Below are 13,017 nucleotides of genomic sequence, written 5' to 3' on the forward strand. Positions count from 1 at the left end.
GATCTGATCCGTTGGTTGTGGAATCGCTTAGCCCTGTCTATAGCATGTTGCTTCCGCTGTTCAGCATGCATGTAGTCCTGAGTTGTAGTTTCACCAGGTTGGCAACTCATTTTTAGGTACGCCTGGTGCTGCTCCTGACATGCTCTTCTACACTCCTCATTGAACCAGGGTTGATTCCCTGGCTTGTTGGTAATGGTACAGTGAGGAATATGCCAGGCCATGAGGTTACAGATTGTGCTGGAATACAATTCTGCTGCTGCTGATGGCCCACAGCGCCTCATGGATGCCCAGTTTTGAGCTGCTAGATCTGTTCTGAATCTATCCCATTTAGCACGTTGGTAGTGCCACACAACACGTTGGATGGTGTCCTCAGTGCGAAGACGGGACTTCATCTCCACGAGGACTGTGCGGTGGTCACTCCTACCAATACTGTCATGGACAGACGCATTTGCAACAGGTAAATACGTGAAAGGAAAAATTTGCAGGGCTACGGGGATAGGGCGGGGGAGTGGAACAAGCTGGATTGCTCTTGCATAGAGCTGGCCTCCTTCCGTGCTGTAACCTTTCTATGATTCTATGCAGAAGGGGGTGTGGGAAGTAACACTAGTGAGTGATACTAGGATTTAGCAGAATTGAAGTAGGTTCCTAGCGTTACACAATACTGCAGTGGAGGCCCCAATATCCCAGGATTTGGCAATACTGACGGGTAGGGAGAAAGAGTCTCAGGGTCTGGCAGCACTGGCGTGGAGGGAGGGATGTGTGTCAGGTCTCAAATAATTGGGGTGGGGGGGGGGGGGGGGGGGGGGAGGGGTTGCCCTGAGGTCTCGAAGCATGGGGAATGGCTTCTTGGCGTTTAAGAACACAGCAGCCTCCTAGCTTCCCACAGCAGCTGCAGGCCCCAATGAAGGAGAAATACCAACTTCTATCAATGCTAGATGCAGTGTGTCCTGGGACCCACAAAAGTGTGTGTGGAGGGGTGACGAGTTCTGAAGCATTGGGGGTGCAGAGTTTCCTGGAGCATGAATATACCACGAAAGGTTCCGAGGACTGCAGCACTGTCCTGAAGCCTAATAGTACTGCTGAAGGGGTTCCAGGTTCTAGTCATATAGGGGATGCCGAGCTCTGGGAGCAGCGATAGGTGGTACCGGGAGAAAGGCACAGGCGCCCTGGGCAGATAGGTGATGGCAGTGTAGGTGAGATAATTCCCTTCATTCCTCAGAAGTCTGGTAAAAGATTTCTTCAGCACTGAGCTGGGATAACCATCACTTTTTAAAGTACACATAAGTGAGCCCACTGCTTATTTTGAGAAAACCCAACTATTTAATACTCCTACAGTGCGAAAAATCACATTGCCAGCCATTACTATGAGCCAGCTTGAAGGTCTTTTCAGCATTTTAAATTTTTAAAACAGCCAGCAAGATTTTTTTGTGGAAGATGTTATTACTGGGGACAGAATTCTCAGAGATAATTAAGACTTCATTAAGTAAAATGCTGTATAACTCAGAATCAGGAAAGAAACATGGGAGAGAAAGAGGAATCCAATAAAAGTTTATATAGCGCAAGGAAATGTTTATAAAAACAGACCTGAATGAATTTTTTTTCTAATTCATTCTCAGGATGTGGGCGTTGCTGGTGAGGCCGCATTTATTGCCCATCCCTGGATGCCCTTGAGAAGGTGGTGGTGGGGCCTTCTTTTTGAACTGCTGCAGTCCGTGTAGTGAAGATACTCCCAGATTGCTGTTAGGTTGGGAGTTCTAGGATTTTGGCCAAGAAAAGATGAATAAACAGCGATATATGGTGTGCAAATTGAAGGGCAACTTGGAGGTAATGGTATTCCCATGCATCTGCTGCCCTTATCCTTCTAGCTGGAAGTCATTGGTTTGGGAGATGCTGCCAAAGAAGCCGTGGCTAGTTGCAGTGCATCCTGTAGATAATAAACACTGCAGCCATGGTACGCCGGTGGTGGATGTTTAGGCTAGTGGATGTAGTGGTGATCAAGCAGACTGCTTTGTCCTGGATGGTCGAGCTTTTATAGTGCTGTTACACCCAAGGCAAGTGGAGAGCATTCCATCACACTCCTGACTTGTGCCTTGTAGGTGGTGAATATACTTTGGGGAAATCAGGTGGTGAGCCACTTGCCACAGAATACTCTCTGACCTGTTCTAGTAGTCATGGCATTTACGTGGCTGGTCAAGTTGAATTTCTCGATGTTGATGGTGGGGGACTCGGCGATGGAAATGCCATTGAATGTCATGGGTGGTGGTTCAGCTCTCTCTTGTTGGAGATGGTTATTGCCTGGCACATATTTGGCGCGAATGTTAATTGCCACTTATCAACCCAAGCCTGGATGTTGTCCAGGTCTTGCTGCATGCGGGCATGGACTGCTTCATTATCTGAGAAATTGCGAATGGAGCTAAACACTGTACAATCAGCGAACAGCCCCACTTCTGACCTTATGACGGAGGGATGGCCATTGACGAAGCAGTTGAAGATAGATGGGCTTAGGATGCTGCCCTGAGGAACTCCTGGGGCTGAGTTGATTGGCCTCCAATAACCATAACCATCTTCCTTTGTCCCAGGTACGACTCCAGCCACTGGAGAATTTTCCCCTAGTCCCTACTGACTTCAATTTTACTAAGGCTCCTTGGTGCCACACTCAGTCAAATGCAGCCTTGATGTCAAGGGCAGTCACTCTCACCTCACCCATGGAATTCAGCTCGTGTCCATGTTTGGACCAAGACTGTAATGAGGTCTGGAGCCGAGTGGTCCTAACGGAACCCAAACTGAGCATTGGTGAGCAGATTATTGGTGAGTAAGTGCTGCTTGGTAGCACAATTAACGACTCCTTCCATCACTTTGCTGATGATTGGGAGTAGGCTGATAGGGCGGTAATTGGCTCTGCTTTTTGTGGACAGGACCTATTCAATTTTCCATATTGTTGGGTAGATGCCAGTGTTGTAGCTGTAATGGAACAGCTTGACGAGCGGCGCGGCTAGTTCTGGAGCACAGGTCTTCAGTACTACAGCCGGGATGTTGTCGGGGCTCATAGCCTTTGCTGTGTCCAGTGCGCTCAGCCGTTTCTTGATGTCACATGGAGTGAATCGAATTGGCTGAGGACTGACATCTGTGATAGTGGGGACCTCAGGATGAGGCCGAGAAGGATCATCCACTCGACACTTCTGGCTGAAGACGATTACAAACGCTTCAGCCTTGTCTTTTGCACTCACGTGCTGGGCTCCGCCATCGTTGAGGATGGGGATGTTAATGGAGTCTCTTTCTCCTCCCGTTAGTTGCTTAATTGTCCATGTAGTGGGTTTCTTCACAATTAAATAAAATACACTAGTGGAATTAATAAATAAAATACACTTAGAAAAACTGATGCCAATTGATTTGAATAGCCTTCTCAGCAAATTAATTGAATAAAATGGCATACATCTCCAAATTAAATGGACTGGGCAAGGGAATAAAAATAAAGAGGAATCCACTAAAAGTGTATGTACTAAAGAACTAAAAATGTATGTACTGCAAGGAGACGTTTATTAAATCAAGTCAGAATTAAGCAGAGTGGGCCTTGGTAATCATTTTTTTTAAACTTAATTTCACTGCATTAACTTTGTTAGCAATATACATAAACTTTTAGAGGATTCCTCTTTTTCTTCCTTTCCCACCCCCAACCTCTCAAGAAATCCCTTCCAGATGCCATTTAATTTAATTACTAACATGCCTACTGCATTTCATTTGGATCTTTTTACTATATTTCTCATAAAAAGGGTGAATATAGTTACTAATAGAAACGATTATAAAAATAGTAATAAAAAACAATTAAATGCAGCAGATTCTCCAAAATAAATGAATTAAATTAAGCAGAATCTGGACCGAGCTTTTTTCTTAGGGCTGGGAGGGAGCAAACAAAATAAAGAGAAAACAGCAAATAAGTAAAAGTTTGTGGAATCAATTAAAAGTCAACGTACAGGAAGGAAACATCTTTAAAACTGGAAAACCAGATTCCAATTAAATGCAGCAGCTGTCTCGTAATTAATTAAATAAAATGGTGTCTGGAGGAGCACATGAACCGGGGACAATGAATGAAAAATGAACTAGCAAGGAATTAAAAATGAACTATGGACCTCTTGTTAGGTCCATCTGGAAGGGTCCTTTCATCAGGTAGGGTGTGGGAACTGGCAGTAATGAACTAATAAAAGAAATAGTTATTAAATTTATATTTAAAAGATTTAGTAATAATATTACTAGAATGGCTATCTTACATTGTTTGATGTTTATTTAACTTGTCGCCAGCGGAAGTAGGTTTAGCAGTATAGGCAAATCAGAAGTAGCCATATGAAAAAAGTTGCAAGAAAAGTTCGAAAGTGTTTTCACGCATTAGAGGTGCGACTCCCTGTAACAAAGTCATGAATCCCCAGTGTGACAAAACCATTGCAGGAGATGTGTGCAATATGCAAGACTTTAATACATAGAAATAGAAAGGTTACTAGCCAACCTTCTAAGGCATTGTTCGTCGTATGGGTGTGCTGTTTATAATGGTCAGAAACATTATACTATGAAAAGTATAGATGTCTGTCCCCTTAAGGCTACAAAGTCTATTGCTGTGAAGTAAACACTGGGCTCGTACAGAGATGATCAAGAGACTTTATACTTTTATTTGAAGTGTAGCTGCTGTTTGTGACACTTGGGGGTAAATTTTTACCCCCAAGAATGGGTGGGTTGGGAGCAGGTGGGAAGGTAAAAATTGTAAAAAAGTAAAACCCGACTCCAACCCACCTACTTCCGGTTTTAACGGAGGCGGGTCGAGGAGCGGGCAACCAATCTGCTCTCTCGAGGCAGGTCGGTCAGTGAAATCTTTTAAGGAGGATGTGGTCCTCCATTATGACAGGTTTTTTATTTTTAACTCCTGGGAGCCAGGATTCCCGGGCCTTCTGCTTCATGCTACGTAAGGAGGTCAGAAGGCCCAGCTCAGCACTGCTTATGGGCCAGGAGGAGCAGGAGTGTTTCCTCCAGGCCCAACAAGCCTATCTGCCACGATCCCACACATGCGATCGACCGCCCCCCCTCTCTCCCCCCCCCCCCCCCCACGATGACTAAGCCCCTGATGACCCCCAATGACCGCCAACCCACCTCCCGGCAACCCCCAACGACCGACCCCCCCCCCAGTAACCGACCACCCCACCCGATGATCCCCGACCCCCCATCCCATCTAAGACTTACCTGCTGGCATCCGCTCCCTGGCTGCTCTCCCGTCCGACTGACAGCCAGCATGTCAATCTGGCTGGCCTGTCGGGCGGGAAACCTACAGAAAAAAATAAAACGTCCTTACGTCAAAATCGTAAGGATGTCCGGGAAACCTGTACTTCTGGGTTTCCCGTCCAAAACGCTTTCCCACCCCAATTAAAATTTACCCCTCGAACTCTGACAAAAGTGTGACAGACACAAGATGTCTGCTAGTTGTGCTGTTTTTGTAATTAGATTAGTGATATGTGGTATTGCTCATGGTAAGTCAGGAGATTTACGCTCTCTTACCTGTCTGTCATCTTTATGGAATTGGTTTTCTTTCTTTCCTCTTTCACTTGTCTCCCCCCTTCTCTCTTTTCCTCTTCTGCTTCTTTCTCCTCTTCTCTCCTATTTTCTACTGTTCTATTTATTGCCTTCTGCTTCATTTTCTCTCTTCTGTCCTTTTGGATGGGAGATGGTGCCACAAGTAAGGAAGCACTTTCTGGTGGTGATAGCAGGAACTGGATCCAGCAGTAGGTTGGGGGTGCCATTTGTGTTGCACACCGAGAATAGGGGGAGGGATCCAGACTACAGGTTGTCTTTTCCACTGGCAAATACAAGGTGGCGGTCAGGGATGGAGGAGAGAGAATGGGTGAGAGATGGAAAGCAATGAGTGCTGGGACAGGAGTTGGGAGTGGGAGCATTCAATTCCACTCTCAGCATCAGATTGGGGGAAGCCTTGCTAATAAAAGGTTTGGAAGTGTAAAAATTTCCCCAAAGTCGTAGGGAAACCTTTAAGGGAATCCCACCCTGCAGTTTAAAATCCCTTTTCTGACTCTTAAAAAAAAGTACAAACTTACCTAACATCCTTGGGGAGAAGGAAAAAGACAAGTAATGGTAAGTATAGATACAATCCTTATAGTTAAAAAAATTCTAGGCATCACACCCAAGTGTGACAAAATCGTGACTCAGGAAGTAATAAGTATGTTAAACAGGGAGTACCACAAAACTGTTAAACTATAGATTGTTAAAATTGGTACATCTGTCACATCTTCCCCTGTGTAAATAGTTCCGGTGGGGATCTGTTACTTTGGTGTTTGCCTGTGATGCTTGTAGGTGAAATTATAATGGGGCGTTCCTAGCGTACTGGATTTGTGCCATGTTGTGCCTGTCACAAAAGCCTGTGATACTCTGAAAAAAGTACTTTGAAACTGTCTGTAGTTGCAGGCTCTGACCACTGGGTGATGCTTCAAAACAGCTTTTCACCTTCTCAGCCAGACTTGCTGTGTCATCTTTGTTTTCCACCATGCAAGGCAACTGTGCGAGGTAAACAGTTTAGTTTGTAACTCCTCACTTTAATTTTTTTTTCAATAACTACTGGCGCTGCTTCTCCTCACAAGAGCTCTGTGAGCAAATTTTTAAAAAAGTCAGCCCAGTCCTTTTACTATGTGAAGCAGGGCTGAGGTGCAGTTGCCGACCCCCATCTTGCTGCAGAACTCTGTGGTGGGCATGGTGTTGAGGACATGCTGGACTTCCACATTAGATGGGAGCTCCACATCAGCAGCAGGAAAATCCATGTTATACTGCAAGAGATGGATAGCTTGCAGAGCCTCGACGTGCTCAGCTAGAGTGTGATTGGCAACACGGTGATACTCTATCAAAGTGACAACCTCTTGAAAGGAAACATTTACTTAGTAACCCTAAAGAGGCACCACTTAAATTAAAGCATAACAATTGAATATGTTTGAAGCTTTACTATCAAAGTAAAATAAGCACGATAACAAGTGCATCATAGCAACTTGGTATGTTGATGCTGTAATGCAGCGCCACACAGTGATGAGATGTGATTCCAACTGTGATTCCCATGCAATGATTTCCCAATTTTTCAGGAAGGAAGGAAGTGAGACAAGCAATCAGTGCCACTCATGTACGCTACACATTTACAAAACTTCTCTACCCTCCTCCCACGATCTCCCCTTTACTCTCTCCACCTTCCCCTACATTACACATATTTTATCTACCTAAGAGACTTCCCCTCATGAGACTTCCCCTCATGCATTCTCTCTTCCAAATTCATTCTGCTCCTCCTTCTCTCCCACTGTCTTCTCCTCCACAATGTACACTAAGTCCCACTCAACCCTCCCACTCCCAACACACACTGTCTCTTTTACTCACACTCTTTCACCCACCATCCTTAGATTTTCCTCCTTCCTGTACTTACTCTTGCCCCAGCGCAAATACTCTCTCTCCCCTCGTGCACACACTCTCACCTTCCACCCTGAGGCATTCCATTTCCCCCTCCTCTCACTGCCCATTGCCCACAATCCTCCTCTTGCCCTTCCCACTTCATTCCCCTCTACTGCTCGCTCTCCCTTATTTTACTTTTTCACCCTTCCCCCTCACTTTTTCTATCACACGTCTTAACTCTCCTTTCTCTCTGAATGCATCCTCTCTCCAACAACTTGCATTTATGTAGCACTTTTTTGTGAAAAATGTCCCATGGTGCTTCAGATAGGCACCAGGACATTGGACACCAAACCAGAAAGGGAGTGGTTAAGAAGCTTGACTGGAAGCTTGATCAAAGAGAGAGGTCTTGAGAAGTAGAAGAGAGAGGTGGATAGGTTTAAAAAGGGACTTCCAGAGAGTAGGGTTTGGGTGGATGAAAGTTCTGCTGCCAATGGCGGGACAAAGGAATGAGATAGCGCACAAAAGGCCAAAGTCAGAGGAGCAGAAAATTGGGGGTGGGGGGGAAGAGAGAGAGACAGAGAGAGATAATACAGCGCTGGAGGAGACTGAAGTGATAAGGTAGGCAAGGGCATGGAGGAATTTGAAGACAAGGACAAGAATTTTAAATGTAATTCTTTGGGGGCCAGAGATCTAATGTAGGTCTGTGAGGACCAGTCATGGAAGAGCAGGATTTATTGTAGGATAGGATACATGTAGCACAGTTTTAGACAAGTTGAAGTTTATGAAGAGTGGAGGCAAGGAGGCCAGGAAGGACATCAGTAAAGAGGCTAAAACAGACAATGTTGCAGAGGTGAAATCTTCTTCGTGACTGAAGCTAAGCTTAAGATTAATCAGGACACCAAGATTACAAAAGGTCTATTTGAGCCTGAGATAGTGGCCAGAAAAAAATGCAATCAATGGCAAGGGAATATTGTTTGTGGCATAAACTGAAGACGATGGCTTCAGTGTTTTCGATGTTGAGCTACAGAAAGTTATGACTCATCCAAGACTGGATGTCACACAGGCAGTCCATGGAAGTGGTGGAGAGATGGAGTTGGATGTCATTGGCATATAGATGTGGAAACTGATCCCATACCTATACATAATGTTTCCTTCTCTCTCCCCCTTATGCACTCGTTCTCTCCCACCTCATGTACTTTCTCATTTCCTCTGCCCTTCTCCAGGAACAACAGGTAGTAAGTAAGCCAGCATCAAAAAACAAATACATTAGCCCAGACAGGCCACTTTATAATTAGGTACCTTAAGGACTAGGTCATATCAAACATCTTAACGAGGCTATGTTCTAGAGGACATGATGGCGAAATGAATTGATGCACTGGCCACTAACCTCTGGGACCTGGGTCTGTATGCACTGGAGATTGACAACATTAAAGTCTGCTTGCTGTAACAATCCTTAGTGAAATGAATTTGGCACGTCTGAATGCTATTCCAAAGCTATCACTATGCATCCAAAATAGGCAAGTGATCCACATCCCAGTGCTAATGTCTCAAGTTGGCAGACTATATAAACTCACCAATTCTTTTGTTAAAAGGGGCCACATTAAAATGATTTTCTCCTTCATCAACTCCTATGGATTTTTTAAAGAATACTATCTTGAAAGCCATTTTCATAACATCCAAGGTTTCAAAAAATGTTTAGTCTTACTACTTACAAAGCCATTTGAACCTCTCAATACATTACTGCCTTATTTACAGGCTACCCTATTTTCTTACAACATGCAAAAATACAAACCTGATTTTGCTGGAGTTCAAATCACAATTCAAACATCAGAATCTACTAACCACCGCTATCCACAAGAACATCTCAAGGTGGAAGTTTGTTTCATGGATTTCCGACACCTCAAGGTTCAAATTATTCTGGTAAACCATCCTGTCATCTGAACCTCCTTGATGCATTACTACCTTGAAACACACTCCAACCTCCATGCAACACTCTCTCAAGTCTTGCATCTCCAGCACTCATACACCTGGTGTCTAAAAACAATACAGGATTCACAAAAGTTAAAGGCACACTGAACTGAAAGTTGAGATTACTCAGTCAAATCCACCTTCCAAAAGCAACAGAAAGCTAGATTAAGCTGGCACAAGCTCACTGATTTATATGGCTGGTAAACAAGGCAAATGAAGATAATCTCAGCAACATTATTCAAGTTGAAAATGACATTTCCAGAAGAAACAACAGTATTTGTTGTCAGATCTTAAGAGGGTAACGGCATGATTGTGTAAAATAAAGCTATAGACAAAGAATCAAGCAAGCAGACAATGAGGTTAGGACTAGAGGACAAAATTCAAAAGGTATTGAGCAAGGTTGGAGATTAGGAAAAAAAATACACCTTTTCCACACCGGCTAGTGGATGCCTGAAACAGACTTCCAGAGAAGTGAGTTAATTTGGGCTCAAGTGGCACCTTTAAAGGGAAACTAAATTGATATCTGTTGAGAATGGGAATTTTCTGGGCAAGGTGCTTTGGACTTCATGTTCTTGAAAGACAATTAAAATGTAATTCAGACTGACAACCCTGTTGTTTCACAATGCAATACAGTGAAATGAATACCGAGGTAGAATATTTACCTTCTGTCCTTTCTCGTTTTTTTGGAATACAAAAACAGGTGGAGCAATGGCAGGCTTCTCTGTGAACAAAGAACAGATAATAAATTAGTGTGTACACTTAAATCACAACTGCCTTTCTCAAACAAGTTAAAAATTGTAGAACAATTCAGTCTGGCACATTCATCTGCACCCGATCTCTCTCACTGCCCTCCACAACCCCTCCCCTCACTTTCTCATATCTGCTCCCCACTCTACCACAAACACTCACACTTCCTCTTGCACTCTTTCACATTTTCCAAATGCACTCACACGCTTCAACCCTTCTTTCACATGCACTACCCTCATGTCCTCTCACTTTCATACTTCCCATGCCTCTTCTCTCACCCACACCCTTCATGCGACTCATGAACACACACTTCCCTCACGTATGTGCACACATACTCACACACTCCCCTCATGCCCAGTCACCCTCCCCATGTACTCGTTCACACAACCCACTCACGCATCCCCACCTTGCGCTCCCACACACCACCCCTGCATGCGCACACTCTCGCAGTCACGCACATCCCCTGTGCTCTGACACACCCCCTCCTTCACACATATGCTCTCTCATTCTCATACATTTCCCTCGCATACTCTCTCACACTCGCGCACGCAAGCGTTCAATCTCATACACACCCATCGAATGCACTCGCAGCTACACACTTCCCTCACACACTTCTTGTGCGGGTCGCTATCGCACTGCTCACCTGTAGTCACACTCTCTTTCCCACACATCCCCACCCCTTTTATGCTCTCTCATACATACCGCTCCTTTACATATGTTCTCAATCACTTTCCTACGCACTCCCCTTATGTTTACACAAACATGTACTCCCACACACAAACATTTCCCTTTCTTGCATGCTCGGTCTCACATACACACACTCCCTTTATGCTCACTCACACATTCCTCTTGGGTGCATTCTCTCACACCCTCCAACCTCATGCATATGTGTTTCTCTGTCACACACCCACACTCATGCACTCACAACCACCTTCGTGCACACAGCACACCATCATACTCAAAGGCACTCACAATTCCCTCACATGCACTCTCACACGCACCCAGTCCTTGCATACATGCATCTGCTGGCACTCTTGCACACTCCCCTCGTGTGTTCTCACCTAAACTTCCCTCATGCTTTCAAGAACAAACTTCTACACACACGCTCTCTCCCTCAGGCACACTATTAAATTCATATACACACCACCCCGCACATTTTCACTCACTCACAATCTCAGTACCTCTAACACCCAACTCGTGCTCGACCATGCTCTCACAAATACGCATGCCTTGCACGCACACCCCTTGCAAGCATTCACACTCTCGTCTCTCATACACGATGCATGCTTGCTCTCACAGGCAACCCCATAGGCACTTTTCCACACACACACACATCGTGCACATTCTGCAACTCGCACATCTCCCTTGCACGCATAAACACAGCTGTACTCAAAAAGACTAATGGAACAATGGCCTTTATCTCAAGGGCATTGGAATACAAAAGTGAGAAAGTGATGTTTCAGTTGTACAGGGCCTTGGTCAGACCCCATCTGTAGTACTGTGTTCAGTTTTAGGCACCTTAGGAAAAGATATATTGGCCTTGGAGGGATAGAGCAGAGTCACCGGAATGATATTGGGGCTTAAAGGGTTAAATTATGAGGACAGGTTGCATGAACTTGGTTTGTATTTGTTTAGAAGGTTGAGGGGTAATCCAAACAAGGTCTTTAAAATGACAAAGGGATTCGATAGGGTAGGAACAGAGAAACTATTTCTTCTGGTGGGGAACCCAGAACATGGGGGCATAACATTAAAATTAGAACTAGGCTATTTAGAAGTGAAATCAAGAGGCATTTTTTCCACACAAAGGATATTGAAAATATGGAATTATCTCCTGCAAAATTGTGGATGCTGAGTCAATTGAAATTTTCAAGATTGAGATCAACAGATTTTTGTTGATAAGGGTATCAAGGAATATGGAGAAAAGGCCGGTAAATGGAGTTGAGGCACAGATCATCCGTGATCTAATAGAATGACGGAACAAGCTCAAGGGGCTGAATGGCTTACTAAGATTCCTATACGGTCTACCTCTCTCACCAACCCTTTCATACTCTTATCAGTCCCTCTTGCTTACTACCTCACACTCTTCTCTGCTCCTTTTGCTCCCTGTCACACTTTTCACTGCCCCCCCTCCTCCTCGATTGCTGTCACACTTTTCACTGCCACTCTCAATCTCTGTCAAGCTCTTCTCTGCTCTCTCCCCTTTATGCTCTTCTATACCCTCATCTCCACCCCCTCATCTCTCCCTCCAGATCACCCTCCTCTTTCACTGCTCTCCCCCTCTGTTTCACACTCTTTTCTCCTTCACCGGTCTACCCCTCTCTTCACACTCCTCCCCTTCCCGTTTTCAGACAGTATTAGGATGTCTTAGTCTCTTGCTGTTGCACACTGTCAGTCTCGTTCTATCTTTTTATGTCTTATCCCTTCCTTTTGTAACTATTGAACCGAATATTTCCGCCTGATTTTGTTATTATTGATTCGTCGGGCGTTCTTATAGCTCAACGAGGCCTGGTTAGCCGGTGTTTTGTTGTGGGTGTGTGTGCCCTGTTCCTCCCCCTAATCTCCCCATTCAGTGGGGAGCGATACTGCAGCACTCCATAGCGTGCCTGGCGCAGAGGCCGACATTGCCGCTGTGCACATCTTGGGTTCAGAGGCTGAACTCCCGCCTTGCTTGTGCCGCGTCCCAACACTCCGTGCCCGTTTTCACTTGCTTACCTTCGTTTGCCAGATCCGCCATTTTAGGATTCTCCGCCTCCCCACAATTCTCCGCGAACGGAAGGTCGCAATGCGCATGCGGCTTATTCTGGACGCGCCAGTTTCGTGCATTGGTGAATGTCGCGCATGTGCATTTGATGCTGAGCGCGACTGTTGGGAGGGGGGGGGTTCAATTTT

General features: G+C 45.1%; 1 protein-coding gene across 7 annotated transcripts in view; it reads right to left on the reverse strand.

The window, feature by feature from the left end:
• Nucleotides 1-13,017, reverse strand: part of LOC137299471 (ran-binding protein 3-like) — a 303,210-nt gene that overhangs the window by 97,874 nt on the left and 192,319 nt on the right. For 3 of the 7 annotated variants that reach the window (XM_067968219.1, XM_067968221.1, XM_067968217.1), the window contains exons 1-3: nt 12,841-12,931; nt 10,044-10,102; nt 5,224-5,305 (exon numbers count right to left, since the gene is read on the reverse strand). In XM_067968219.1, coding sequence (XP_067824320.1) covers nt 5,224-5,305; nt 10,044-10,102; nt 12,841-12,918 — 219 coding nt within the window. In that variant the 5' untranslated portion in view covers nt 12,919-12,931. Of the gene's footprint in view, nt 1-1,584; nt 1,880-5,223; nt 5,306-10,043; nt 10,105-12,840; nt 12,932-13,017 lie in introns of those variants that run through there. The other 4 variants (XM_067968223.1, XM_067968220.1, XM_067968224.1 and 1 more) reach the window with 3 other exon arrangements.

This window comes from Heptranchias perlo, chromosome 29, assembly GCF_035084215.1.
Source record: "Heptranchias perlo isolate sHepPer1 chromosome 29, sHepPer1.hap1, whole genome shotgun sequence".
In the NCBI taxonomy this organism is placed as follows: domain Eukaryota; kingdom Metazoa; phylum Chordata; class Chondrichthyes; order Hexanchiformes; family Hexanchidae; genus Heptranchias; species Heptranchias perlo.